Genomic DNA, 15,509 nt, shown 5'->3' with positions numbered 1-15,509 from the left:
AAAAAAACTAAACAAAGCAAAAACAAAAAAACTTCACTTTCTTATACAGGAAAGGTAAATCAAAACTACAGTGAAATATTACACTGTATATAAAGAAAGATAAAACTAACAAAAATGCTCAAAATTGTCTGTAGAAAGAATTCTTGGAGGTATAAATTGACCAATGTTTGTGTATGATAACATATACATGTCTCAAATTTTGAAACTATTATTAGCATATGATTTAAGAATTTCCTACCAGTATATATAAAAAATAAAGGTATATAGAATTCAAACAATATAAGCAATGGTCATGTCAATGTAGTGCTATAACAAATGAAATAATTCAGATCACATACAGTGGAATGCTCCTGATTATTAAAAACTCTGAAATACTGCTTTCTGATACAATATAAAAGGTAATGGATGTTAAAGGAATCATGATAAGTTAAGTAATTAAGAAGGATAATGAAAAAAAGAGATTATATCTCATAGTGTCATAAGAAACAAAGAAAGTGACAGTATTCAGTGATAACAACCCTTTAAACGCTGAAGTAGGGTTAAGATTACCAAGGTAATTTGAGTTTTGGATTAAAAGAATCCAGTGAATTATGGTTAGATACATTGGCACCTCAGGATGTTAGATGACAAATAGGAAATGGTCTCACTCTATCCTATATATAAATATATATATATATATTTATAATAAATACATATAATATATATAGATAACAGTCTTAGTCTACTCTATAGTTTGTTTCTATTTTTCCAAAAGGCAAGTTTTAGGTAATATAATTTTGCATTTGAATAATGAAACTTAGGAATTGAGAATTATTCCTGTTTTCTTGTTTCATGTCAGTGTTTCTTGTTTCAGTTAGTGTTCAGACTAACTGCATATTTGGTCATAGGAGATTTCTTCTGGCCATGCAAAGGGCATTTTTGTGGGGCTAAGGATACAACATGCAAAGCAAATGTCCTGCTCTCTGTGATATCTGTTTCAGTTGTCTTGGGATGTCCTTCTGAGTGTCACGAATTTAGTGAATTTGATGCCACATTTTTTTTCTTTTAGGGCTACATCCGGTGATGCTCAGGGGTTACTCCTGGCTATGTGCTCAGAGATTGCTCCTGGCTTGGGGGACCATATGGGACGCTGGGGGATTAAACCTAGGTTAGAGCATGCAAGGCAAATGCCTTACTGCTTGCACCACCGCTCCATTCTTGATGCCACAATTTTTAACTTAGAAATCAAGATTCCATCAAAGATAAGTAGTACTAAGGCACTATTCTAAATTATAAATGGTAATCTTTTTCTTTTTTACAAGTCATATTGTAGTGCATGCACTTGTAAGAAAGAACAGATTGCATGGTGGTGCTTCATAGAAAGGCACTAATCTTGCCTTGGAATTCACAAATTATGATTTCATATGGCCATAATTACCTCCCAGAAACCCTGTAAAAATATTGCAACACAATGGCTATGAGAAATTCAACTTGTGAAATTTCAGGGGTCTTATGAATCAAATATGGGCACATATTTACTGCATAAAATAAAAATATGTTTTATCTTCTACTTAACCAATTAACTTTTTTATTTTATTTTAACTTTCAAAAGTTACATTGCATGTCTCCCTATAATTAGACCCACAACATATTTCAAATTAATGGTTATATTTTGTGTGAGATAAAGTTCCGAGATTTTATTTTTAATTTAGCATATTTCTCTCCAACTGTTTCATTTACATTAGAAGAAAAATTATTTCTTCCATTGAATTCCTTAGCTTTTTATTAAAAGCCAATTGTCTATATTTACAATGGTCTATTTTCAAAAACTATTCACAATGAAAAAGATAAAGTAGAACACCTTTACTACAATTTTTTTCATTATCTGAACATCCTAAATTCAATAATAAAGAAGTTAAATTTTGTCTCACTGTCAAAAGTAATCCATATATGAAGCAAGGAAATAATGCTACATTCAATATTCCTCATTAGAATGCAAAACAGAATCAGAGATCAAAAATAGAAACAATTATCTAATATAAAATGGCATAAAGATACAGGTGATATGATTGTTTTTACTACAATTTACATACCTTTCATAAATAGAAATCACACAGAGCATCTCCTTTTAAATATATAGCCTACTAATTAAATGCAATATCATCTTTATGATATCAAATTCTCTCTTATTTCATTCAGAACCCTTTCCCTTGCTAACACATTTTAAGAATGTTGTTTAAAATTAACAATTAAATCTGGTCTTGTAAGTTATTTAAGTGGGAATGGTGTTGAACCTCAGACAATACTCAAGAGTTAATACTGGTTCTGCTTTCAAGAATTATTCCCAGTGGTACTGGGAATTAAAGGAAGACCAGCCTCGTGCAAGGTAACCACTTTACCCACTGTACTATACCTCCAGCCCAGATTTTATCAAATTTAAACTTTGATATAAGTAGCATATTTTCTTTATTGAAATCATTAGGATGAAATTGTATCAATGCAGAATTATTTAGTTACAAGTTACAGATCAAAATTAGTTTAAATAAGATCCATATGTAGTTCAATACAATTGTATAAACAAGAGCTGGTACTAGTATTGAATTTAGATATTAGTATCTATTGTTTATGATAATAATTATTCTAATTCTTCCTTTAAAACTATATTGTCCACCAGTCATTGGGTGGTATAGATGATCAGAAGCTGGTTTTCTTGGGTCCAGCACGAAAGAAGTGGGGCATTTGCCTTGAAAGCAGTCAACCTGGTTTTGATCTCCGGCATCCCATGTAGACCCTGAGTCCATCAGGAGTGATTTCTGAGAGCAGAACCAGAAGTTAGCCCTGAGAGCCACCAGGAATAGTCCAAAAACAAAAACAAACAAAAGTTGGTCTCTATAGCATGGCTAAATGCTTCATATAATTTACCATCTACACAAACAAACAAACAAAAATTGATTTTCTTTTACCCAGAATCTATATTACTGGTCTAAATCCTGGACTGAAAACCATGTCAAATGAATTCTTATTTGTTCAGTCAAAATCTATAGAGTTACACAGAATTAGATGAGAAGAGTTTCATCAACATCTGCAATAGTTCAGTTACTAGAATAAAATGTGAAACCTAGGTGCAAATAGACAAGCAAATGAACAGAAAAAATAAGTCAGTCATAGACAGAAATCTATATACTAAAATATTCACTACTTGTAATATATATCATAGAACATTCTGTGAATAAGATATATGTATTTATTCTTACAAAGCTTTATTTAAGACAAATGTCAAAATATTTGCAAATTATTTTGTCCTAGAAAAGTTGATAAAATACAAATGAACATAATTAAAGATAAAACCATAAAAATAAAGTTGTTAAATGTTTGATTTTAAGTAAAATGCTTAAGTAATTTGATAACTTGATTCTTCTTTTTTTTTAATTTAATTTATTTTTATTTTTATTTTTTTTATTTTTTTAACTTGATTCTTCTTACTCTAAAGACATTATTTGTGTTATAGACAATATTTTGATCAGTGATAACCTCCCCTACATTCAATTCATAATATTAAAAATTATTAAATATTAATAACAATACTTTACAATATTATATTAAACACCCACAGCAAGGTCAAATTATTAATAAAATGAATTTAGTATTGAAGCAAATAGGTATTGTAATCAATAAATTTTTATTTTAGTACCTTTGTGTTGCATGGAAAAACATCTGAAACCAATGAAAATGTATCATGCTTGAATGTGTCAGTACATGCAGAAAAGTTCTTGGCTTCTTTTTAGACATTACTAATAATAACTCAAAGAAAATAGGAAAAATAGGACTTGATAAGGAACTGCCAAAATTTGAGGAAAGACTAAAGCCCACTCTCAAATACCATTCTAAATGTGGAATTAGCAAAATCTTTTGTATCAAAAAAGGAATCATATCCCCTATGTGTATAGAATTACAGTTTGCTTCTAGTTCACAACATTGACAAAAATGATCCTACAACTTTGGGTATCAATAAAACAGACTTAGGGAGTTTGAGAGCCTGAAAAGAATCCACTTATTCCCAGAGGACAATGTTACACTCCCATCAGCATCAGCATTTATTCTTCCTCATATAGCTCAAATAGTTCTTAAAGAACATTAAAGATGCATTTAAAACTCTATTAATTTGGTTTTTATACACTCTAAATGTTGTATTATCTATTTTACTATAACTAACTGTTTCTGATTAAATGTAGTAAGTATATTCATATAGCCTACATAATATCAATATAAAAAGTTTAAAACTTTTATAATTATAGAGTATAATATTAATACCATAATGACTAATAAGCGGATATATAAATATAATACTTAATACATTGTAATTCCAAGTATAAATGAATACTTTATTTCACCATAAAAATAAAGCTCATACCTAGTAAAATACCTATTGTATTACAGAAATACACTATGTTCTAAACATTGTAAGGAAATAGAGACTTGTTAAAAGAATATAAGCATATTCATATCGACCAAAATTGTAAAAACATTAATACAATTTTATGATAATCACAAACAGAATTGTATGAAAAAGCAAAAAACTATTGAATGAGAAGAATAGCACAGAGTTTTGATCTCAAAATGTTTTTTAAAAAACCATATCACAGTGAAATAAAAAAGTATCATTTGAGAAGAAAAATAGTTAAATGTATCCAAGTACTCATACAAATGTATTATGAGTGTGTGGCATTTCTGTTCTTTGGGGGAATGCTGGACTAATTAATAATGTTTCTGGTAAAACCATATATATATATATATACATATGTGTATATATATAGCGTACTTGTTAAGGCAAGTATTTTTAGTACAATATTGAATAGAATTGGCAAGGAGTGGTCATGTGTTGTGCCAGATCTTAAAGGAATTAATTTTAGTTTTGTTAATTATGTATAATATTTGCCATGAACTTTTGTGGTAGATGCCTTTGACAATACTGATGAAACTTCCTTCAATTCCCTATTATTGTTTTTTTTTTTATATCCCAGTGTCCCATATGGGCCCCCATGGCAGGAGTGATTTGAGATTTCTGAGCACATAGCCAGAAGTAACCCCTGAGCATCATCAGGTATGACCCACAAACAAACAAAAATAATATTTCTAGTGAGATAGCTGAAATTGTTTATTATAAATCTCTACTATATCATTCCATCTACCCATCCCAGTTTCAACATATTTCTAGATATTTCTATCCTTTGGTCTAATTTCTTTCTTTCTTTTTTTTTTACCCTTCACCAGTGCAACACTCCAATCACCAATGTACCAAATCTCACTCCTCCCCACCCAACACCAGCCTGTCCTCTAGACAGGCTTTCTACTTCCCTCATACAGTCACATTTTGTTATGATGGTTCTCAGTGTAATTATTTCTGTGACTGAACCCATCACTCTCTGTGGTAAGTTTCATGTTGTGAGCTGGACCTTCCAGTCCTCCTTTATTTTGTCTCTGAGGATCATTACACAAATGTCTTTTATTTTTCTCAAAACCCATAGATGAGTGAGACTATTCTGTGTTTATCTCTCTCCCTCTGATTTATTTCACTCAGCATAATAGAGCCCATATACATTTCATATACTTAAAACACATTTCAATGTTGATGAAGTATTAAAAATGTAATATATATGTGTGTGCATATGTATATCTGATCCCATATATATATACATGTATATATATATGTCCAGATGCCATATAAATGGTAGATTTTCACTAAATTAAGATTGACAACATGCAAAACTAATTTAGGAACTAATTAAGAGTGAAATAAAATATTTCCATGTGTGTGATATAATAATGTTCAATTTATTTTGTCCTAAAATGATCACTATTGATATAAATATAAAGGAAGTGCACATTAAAATTGGGAAAATTAGACTAAATCACTCTATAGAACACAAAAAATACTAGGCAGTGACAGAATAATAAGTTCACTGAGAAATAGTAGAGGCTTAACATACTAAAGCTTTTATTGATTCCCATATTTAGTGCTCCAGAAAATTAAAGTCGAGGAAACAGCACCATTTTGTACTCAAAAGAAGTGAAAAATATTGCCTTACTTTCCATTTTGAAGCAAAAAATCTTGTAACTTTATGGTGCAAATTCCACATTCTTATTTGTATATTATAGAAATATAAATGTCCAAGAAGATCAGGTCCATGTGATTCATATATCTAGATAAAATTATCAACAACCCTGGAGCTACTAAATATCATAATGGTACATTTATAACAGGTAGATTAATATAGACTGGAAAGTTAGTGTTTTCTCTAAGTTATAGGATGAGAGACAGTCCAGCAGATAAGGTGTTTGTTTAGTACAACACAGACTCAGGTTCAATCCCCAGCATCCCATATGACCCCCTCTGAGCACTACTGACACTAGTGATTCCTGAGAGCACAGAAAGAAGTTTCCTTAAGCATGGATGGGTGTGGCCCCCAAACAAACAAAATTAAGTAATATGAAAAGCCTGTTTCACAATAGACTTATAAAATTAAAAAAAACAATTATTAATAAAATAATTAAAATTTCATATGATTTTCAGATACTGCTTCTTTAATACAGAGGAAAAAAATAAAGTTTTCATACAAAAAAAAATAATGCCAATTACCTGCATGACTAGTGGTCCACATTAAGTTATGTTGTGTACATATTGTATAACTCTTTTATTGTTACTTAAGAGAATATTCCTATTATTTGCCATTTTTATATTTAATTTTTTATGTTATCGGTTGAAATTTGTGATGTGGTCATAACTTAAAAGTAGTTGGGAAGTCACAAACTGTCATATATAAAAGTATAGTAAGAAAACAAGTCAGAAAAAAAGATCAGAAAAAGTGAAATTGCAGAAAGAATGAATGTAAGGAACTATAAACATAAAATATAAATTATGGCTTGTCTAAGATTTTTGTTGTAAATGTTGCAAAAGTTACCTTGGCTTTAATCTTCAGCATCTTTTATGGTTCTCTGAACACTGCCAGGTTTTGACCCTGAGCATAGAGCCAAAAGTAGCCCCTGAACGCCGTGAGTGTGATCCACAAACAAACAAACACCTCCACTGTTACATAAGATATTAAGTAAATTAACATTCACATTTATATTTATAGCTTAAATTAGGGTCAAATGATTAGAAATAAAATATATGTGTCAAACTTTTGTGCAACATTAGCCTTCATTCTTCCACCCTTGTCCTAAAATATATCTCTGTGGGATTGGGTAGACTGGGCTTAATTTATAGACAGAAGAGTGTGATCTATCATTCTTTTCAGTAAAGCTACAGCATTACATGTTATTAAATCTATTAAGCCAAAGTGAAGCTTAGGAACATTTTTGACCTGACGTGGACCTTGCACTCTGGGTGGACATTAGTGACCAGTAAGAGATAGCATTGTAGAGGCATCTTCTACCTATAGCCTTCCTTATCCTCCTTACCATGTCGAAAAAAATAACAGCCCAAATGTCATTGCTCTGCCATTGTCTTTACATCCAAGGTATGTTCTTCATGATTATGCCCCTCAGTTATTAATTATGGCTATTCTCCCCCACTAATATATTTTACTGAAAAATTTTCTAGAATATGTGCAGTATAGGCTCTTAACAAAATGTTAAACTTTAGAAGTATAATGTTGTTGAAAAATAATACAATTTTATTAAAGAATTTAGTCATATTAATTTTTTGTCATAATGATCATGTATGGTTAACTAAGTATTTAACTGCTGTATCTCAGGGACTTATTTGTTTACAATACAAATATGACTTTTACATATTTGAATGAGGTGATGTATTTGTTTTAGTAGAATAAATTACATAATAAAAGCATGTTCTTGATAATTTTGCATATATAGATGATTAAATTAATAAAATTAAAACCTTTGGTTTATTTAAAATAAAAATGACCTCATTAAATAATACTAAATATATAGGTGCTAAACATTTAAAAAAACTTTCTCTGTCACAAAATTCATGATTCTTACTAAATGTCTGGAGAATGTGAAGTGACCATATAGAAAATATGTATAGACTACTAAAAGTAGTAGGATTTTGTGTGTATTGGTGTGCATGCATTACTTTTATTTTATGTATGATTAATGAGAAAATTGTTCACAATTAATTCACTTTTGTAGTGCTGTCATGCTTTATGTGATGTTTACAGACTAACTTATTGTCAGGCTTTCAACTTTCTGCTTCCCAAAGTCCCTCTCAATATGCCAAGAATGTAATATGTTATAACACAGAATTGGATATAATCAACAAACTTATCATTGCATATAGGTTGTGTAGAAAGATAATAGGATAGTATTTCACACATTCCAAAACTATGTGTGAGTAATTTCTATGAGAAAGACATTATTCTAGGAATGTGAAAATAATAAAAAACACAACAATCCAAATTTCCTATCATTATGGTGCTACATCCAAACCTGTATTATTATCTATAAAAATGCATGATACAGTTTAGTACTTGATGCTCTTCTTGTGTTTAATGAGCTAATGCAGGAAAAGTACTGTAATATGCATGGTTCTTAATAATTAAAATTTATCATTTTAATGTTATTAAGGATCCTAAGGTGAAGACAGGAATGGACATTCCTTACAAATAATGTACTGCTCAAAGTGGCATTTATTGAAAATTTTTTGACATGTTAATATGTATTTGGAATGATAGCATAACAAATGAGCAAAACTAATATTATTTAAGTGCAATTGGAGAGAATATATTACTGGATTATTCTTTCTTTAAGCAATTATACAGCATGTGCATCAAAAATAAGTTTGAAAACATAGTTCTCCTGTAAATTGGTTTGGCTCTGAATTTAAATTGTGGTTAAAGATATACCACTAAGTTTCTCAAAGAGTTTATGTTTAATTATACTCAATCAATCAGCAATCAATTCTTTATATAAAAATAAACATTTAACCAAGTAAACTAATAGCAAATAGATACTCTTTTATAATAAAGAATATATTTGTATTTCAATATTTGTGCTTTGTCTCTATTGTCATATAGGCACTATATAAACTACACAGGAAAAAAGTTCCTTAGTTCTGTGAATTAAGATTGAAATTCCAGGGGGCCGGGCGGTGGCGCTGGAGGTAAGGTGCCTGCCTTGCCTGCGCTAGCCTAGGACGGACCGTGGTTCGATCCCCCGGCGTCCCATATGGTCCCCCAAGAAGCCAGGAGCAACTTCTGAGCGCATAGCCAGGAGTAACCCCTGAACGTCACAGGGTGTGGCCCAAAAACCAAAAAAAAAAAAAAAAAAAAGATTGAAATTCCAAAAATAATCAAAGAACCTTTAGGTTTAGGCATTCGTATATTCTTTCATATTTGTACACAATTATTTGGTCTTGCATTCAATAACATGGTCTTGGAACAGTTATTTTCTAGCTCCCTTTATTTCTTTTGAGCATTAGAGTTCTTTCCATATTAGCGGGAATAAGTGCCAGTCTGAACAATGGGGGCTGCCAATCCTCCTTCCCACCCACATTCAAGCAGAAAAGCCCAGCTTTTAATCTTTTTTTTTTTTTCTATTTTGGGATTCTAAACAGGATGTTTCAATTGAAATCCTCTTTTATTTAAAATCAAGTTTTAACAATCTAACCTTATACTAAAATAAAGTAGAAAGAAAGAGTTAACCAAGTCAGAAGAAAAAAGAAAACAAACAACAACAACAACAAAGAAAGCTAGGGAAAAAATAACATAGAAATAAACTAGCACAAAGTGTTAATAAAGTAAATAAGGATACATAAAAATCAAAAATAAAATTAGCAAAACTCTAGCTAGATTCACTAAAGTAATAGAGTGAGAAAATTCTATAATAAATAGCAGTAGGAATGAAAATACAGGAATATGAAAATATCACAAAAATAAAAATACCATAAAAGCCTTCTACAACTTATTTTATGGCACAGATTGGAGAATGTAGTAATGGGCAAAATTTTAGAATCTTACAATTTTCCACTATTCTACTATGAGGAATCCTGGATAAGCCAATTATAAACAAAAATACTGAAATAGTGCTTCAAAACTAAATCCCATGTACAGATTGGCTACTAGTGAGTCCTATTAAACCTACAAACATAATATATTACATTTATTTTCAAGTATTCCCCATATATTGAAGAAACAAAAATTCTTCCGAACTCTATGAAATCAATATTATCTATATCAAATCAGATAGACACTGCAAAATAAAAAAGAATGAAAACCACAAACCAATATCCCTAATGAATATAGATAAAAATCAGAGGTGACTGTAATGTTAATTTAATTAATTTAAAATAGTCTTTTACCAAAATGAAAAGATTTTTCTTTGTATTCAACTAAAATGAATATTAAAGGCTGTAAAACTATGACTTTTCCTCTAGATCAGGCTTAAGGGAAGGAAGTTAACCCTTACTACTATATTTCATTGTATTATTAGAATTTAATATCTTACTAATGAGGGGGTAGATAAATTAAGAACATCACAAGTTTGAAAATATATTTCCTATCATTACTTTCAGATGACAAGATAATGTTCATGAAAAACTCTAAAACCTCCTTTTAAAATATAGGAGATAATAAACCTATACAAGCGGTTGGGTACATTATATATACATTATATATACATTGGTTGTATTTTCTCATCTTTTTTTTTTTAGAAGGGGGGCTACTTATGGCAGTACTTAGGGATAACTTCTTGTCAGGGGGGAGGTTCTACCACTAAACCACCCATGCATGTTGGGGATAACTACTTGTTTGATGCTAAGAGATCATTCTTGGCAGGCAGGCTTGGAGAACCATATAAGATGCCAAGTATTTCCAATACTAGTCATCTGTGAGAAAGACAAGTACTTTACCAACTAAAGTATTTATTTGGCCCTTCAGTTGCATTTATAAATGCAACAAAACAGAAAATTAAAAGAACTATTTTTAAATTTTTAATTTGTATTAAGAATAAAGTAAATCTGAATTAACTTAAAATGATAAAGGAATTTTGCAGCAAAAAACTATTAGTAGAAGACATGAAAAAATGGGCCAAATATTCTAAACTCATGCACTGAGTAAACAGAAGGTTTATAGGAATTAAAGCATAAACAGAACTATAAGCCTATAGCTATACCTCCATAAAATGCAAATGAATAAAATAATTTTTAAAAGCCAGTTAAAAATTATCCAAAAACTAAAATGTACTCTCTAAAATTATTTATAAGAAACATAATACAAATGCCCACAAATTTAAAAAATACAGCTTGATAGGAATAATAAAAATCTTAAATCATCAGTATTATATTGTAAACTAAAGAAACCGGGAGTTTATTGCATTACCCGACTTAAAACCATAATATAAAATGTTAGGAATCAAAATATATTGATACAGGAAAAAGGAAGTAATTCAATGCTTTCTAATCAAGAACCTATATATCTATGGTCAAGTAATTTCCAACAATGGTACTTTGATACTTGAAGTGGAGTAAAGACAGCCTCCTCAACAAATGATTATTGTAAAATCTCATGTGAAAATAATGATCCACATCTCATACTTTACACAAAAATTAATTCTAAATGGATAATATATCTTGAATAAAATCAGAATATGTATAATATGTTAAGGAAAATATCAGAAAAATCCTCACGATTTGAGGCACAAAGGAATGTTCAATAATATTTTTATTAACAAAGGCAACAATAACAATTAAATCATCAATTTAGTTTATGTAAACAAAAGAATCATGAGCTAAATTAAAGGCACACTATGATAAGGAATATGGAATCAAACCACATGAAAATAATAGGTGTGTGGATCATGAACATGTGGTTGGTATGCATGCAATGGTATACTATGTAGCTATGATAAAATATAAAATAATGCAATTCACTAAAACTTGGATAGAATTAGGGGATCTCATGTTAGATGAAGTCAGAAAAAGGGAAAAAAACAGAATAAATCACTTAATCGTGATGTATAGAATAATAGCACAAAATAATGCAAAAGACCAAAATGGGAATATCTAAATTATCATTACCCCTATATTATAGAAATGAGAACAAGGAAGCAAATAAGTCAGGGTGTGAGGTAAGAAAAGGCAATGGGGAGATTTTAAGGGCAGGTTTCAAGGCTCTCACTAATAGTGTATGAGTGTTTAAGGCATATATCTAAACCACAGAATAACAATAATACATATGCAGGCATGGGACCCAATCATGATAATCAAACTTAATAATGCGCCTCTTAAAGTTACAGACAGTAGAATGAGAGGAAACCTGAATAAAATAAATAAAAAGTGAGAATGGTGATGAGACTGATGTTGGAATACCATGTTCCTGAAAGTCTACTATGAATGACTTTGTAAAATACTGTAAGTCAATTAAAACAAATAAAATTTAAAAATAAATTAATTGAAAAACATCTCTCAAAAACAGAAAAGATATACAAAATGTTTAATTTGTTTGCGATCTACATAAATGCAGCTTCATGCAAATTTACATATTATAAAATAAATTTCCTATGTACTCTAGTATGATATTTAGCATATATTTCATTTAGAATCAAAATATTACAATGTATTTTTGAAATTTATATTAATATGTAAAGTTTCTTAATATTTCTACATAAAAAATTTTAATTCTCAAATGAAACGTGAATCAACCTAAAGCTTACATTTAAATGATAGAGAAAGCTGGGGCCAGAGCATTGGCGCAAGCAGTAGGGCATTTGCTTTGCAAACAGCTAAACTAGGATGAGTAACCCCTGATAGTCACCTGGTTTGTCCCCTTGCAAAAAAAAAAATGGATATAAATACTTTTGGTATTAGGACAAATATGTCTTTAGATAAATGAAATTAAAATGACCAGAGAAGTAATTGTTGATTTTTAAGTTAAAGGATGTTTAATGGAAAGTTGTATTAAAATAATAAAATTAAGTAAAATTTACTACTATGAAATATAACATTAGGTTTCAAGACTTAACTAATAATTTGGCAAAATGGGACTCTAGGACAAGAGTCAAAGCAGAGTGTAAAAAACTGGAAAATAATACATATAAAGATTTAAATTATCTCTGGGAAATAAAAGTATGGAAATATTTTATAAGAGTATAATAACTCTTCCCCTTTTCTACTGTTAGAAGATTACCATGAGATAAATGTTTTATTGGAAGTTTCAGAGTGAAGGGAAAGGGAATAATTAAAGAATTAATTATCAAAAACTTCTCTATTCAGAGATGAGCCAATCTCATTTCCTTGTATATTTATATATTAACTGTTGGGTAACTTTTTCTTAATTACAAAATTTACTTTTCCAAAGAAAGATAATATTGCCAGTTTTATTATATTCAATAACATATTCCTTAGCTGATCATTTGGATATCCATGCATCCATCCAACCATCCATCCATCCATTTATCCATCCATTCATTCACTTACCTATTCATACATACATACATCTATCCATCTAGTCATCTAACTATCTATCTATTTTTCTAAAACCAAGCAGAAAGAAAACAGTAACTGTTAACCAGGCTATAACTCTTGAATTTCAGCAAGAGATAAATAAACATACTTAAAACTCTGCTGCCACATGAACTTTAGCAATGTGTTCCTGTCAAAGCATTATTTTCAATACTATAGGAGTTACTAAAGTTTAAATGACAAAAGGTTTTATGACAGTTGATCTTCATTGGGTGAATGTAATATGAATATCAAAGGAATGTATACATACAATTTTCACTTAATCATTTTGAGGAGAAAATAAGGCAAAGAGACAGGTTTTGGAAAATCTCAATATTCACTGAATATTATTTAAATTTGGTTATTTTATTTATTGAGAATATTTAGGAAGATTAAATTAAAAAGAAATATATTTAAAGTTAAAATCAGACAATTTTATTTTTTGCTTGTCAAACAGGTATTGATGCAGATTCTCTGAACTATTCAGATTTACATATAAAGTTTCAATTTATCTTAAATTAAGAAACAGAATTATGTTACCTAGTTACTTGGCAGCATGATGAATTGATTTCTATATTTGCTGGTACAAATACAGTAAGCCAATGTTTAAATTGAAACATATAATTAAAAAAATTTTAAGAAATTTTATAAATGTTATTTGATAAAACATTGTATTAATTTTTACAATAGAAATTACATTCAGAAAACATAATATACTTATGTTATATTTTATACTCTTTTATCTTTAAAGCTCAAACTTTAATGAAATTTGTTAACATTTAATTATCTTCAATCCAAAAATCAAACCTGCATTTCTAATAATTACGTTTGGTATCTATATTCATTGTCCTATTTGCCTTTAATCAAGTTTAATTAGGTGTCAAAGACACAATTACACAATGTTTGTATTGAACACTTGTAAATAAAACTAGAACAAAATATTTTATTATACCAACAAAATTAGACATCACCTGTATCAATACAAATATGATTTGAGCAATAATTCAACCTATTTGTGATTTTGATTTTGATCTCTTCAGAAAGTCTTAACATTAAAAGTGTGTATTTTATCTCCAATTATCACTGACTGATTATTATTTAAAAATTGTTTTCCTTGAGAAACCCTTAGATACCTAGACAAATATGGTTCTTTATTTTTATTCTAAATAACTTATTAGTAGGTGATTTTGGGGGGGTGAAAAAATTTTAGTTTTTAAGTATTCTTGAAAAGACTAGAGTTCAGAATGAATTCCCGCATATGAATAGAGAAAGGAAAAGAGATGAGCTATGCAAAACTGGCATAGTTTAAAGGAAATAAACTAATTTAAAGAAAAGTGAAATCAGCATTTTGAGTTAATTCAAAAGAAAGCGTTTTGGTATAATATATTCTTTGTGTTCGGGAAATTTCAGTTTTGTAGATGCAATTAAACTTGAATTTAAAAGAATTCTCTGGTGGTATAGAGATAACATATTTCCCTCACTTGCAATTCATCATTACCTTTGTAGTTAACCTTGAAGCCCACAGATCCGACACTCTCGTCTGTTTGAAGATGCAGCCACATTTGACTGCTCATGCTCACTATCAAATCAGGCACGAAGCTTCCAGTCAGCCTGAAAAATACATGGACAAAATGGGGTATTATTAATATTCCTTCTGCATGAAATTCTTGAGACTGATTGTTCTCAGTATTTTCTTAGCTTAAATAAAAAAGGTCAGACATAATGTGACACAACAACATACCTTACTGACAAAAGTTGATTATCAACAATTATCTTTGGTGTGTTTAGTTTAATTTATGGGTAGCAGTGCTCAGAAATAACTCTTTGCTCTAAGCCCAGGTATCTTTCCCAAGGGCACAAAAGAATATATATAATGCCAGGAATTGAATACAGGTGCTCCATGTACAAGGCCTGCCTGCTGTACTATCGCTTTGCTCCCACCCACTCTTTTGGTGTGTTTAACTGGGTCAAATGCAAGACACTAAATTTAAGACCATTGATAAATTTTAAGCTCCATTTTAAATGAAAATGCAATAATTTTAAAATAATATTAAATATATTTAAGTAAAAGCAG

The 15,509-nt window shown here is 29.7% G+C and overlaps 1 protein-coding gene across 1 annotated transcript in view; it reads right to left on the bottom strand.

Moving 5' to 3' along the window:
* CSMD3 (CUB and Sushi multiple domains 3) overlaps positions 1-15,509 on the bottom strand; it is a 1,236,222-nt gene that overhangs the window by 574,339 nt on the left and 646,374 nt on the right. The window contains exon 13 of the mRNA XM_049773958.1: positions 14,934-15,046. Within this exon, the coding sequence (XP_049629915.1) occupies positions 14,934-15,046 (113 nt within the window). The remainder of the gene's footprint in view (positions 1-14,933; positions 15,047-15,509) is intronic.

The sequence above is a fragment of the Suncus etruscus genome, chromosome 5 (assembly GCF_024139225.1).
Source record: "Suncus etruscus isolate mSunEtr1 chromosome 5, mSunEtr1.pri.cur, whole genome shotgun sequence".
Taxonomy (NCBI): Eukaryota; Metazoa; Chordata; class Mammalia; order Eulipotyphla; family Soricidae; genus Suncus; species Suncus etruscus.
Note: the sequence above shows the minus strand (reverse complement) of the source record. Positions and strands in the feature narration are given on the sequence as shown.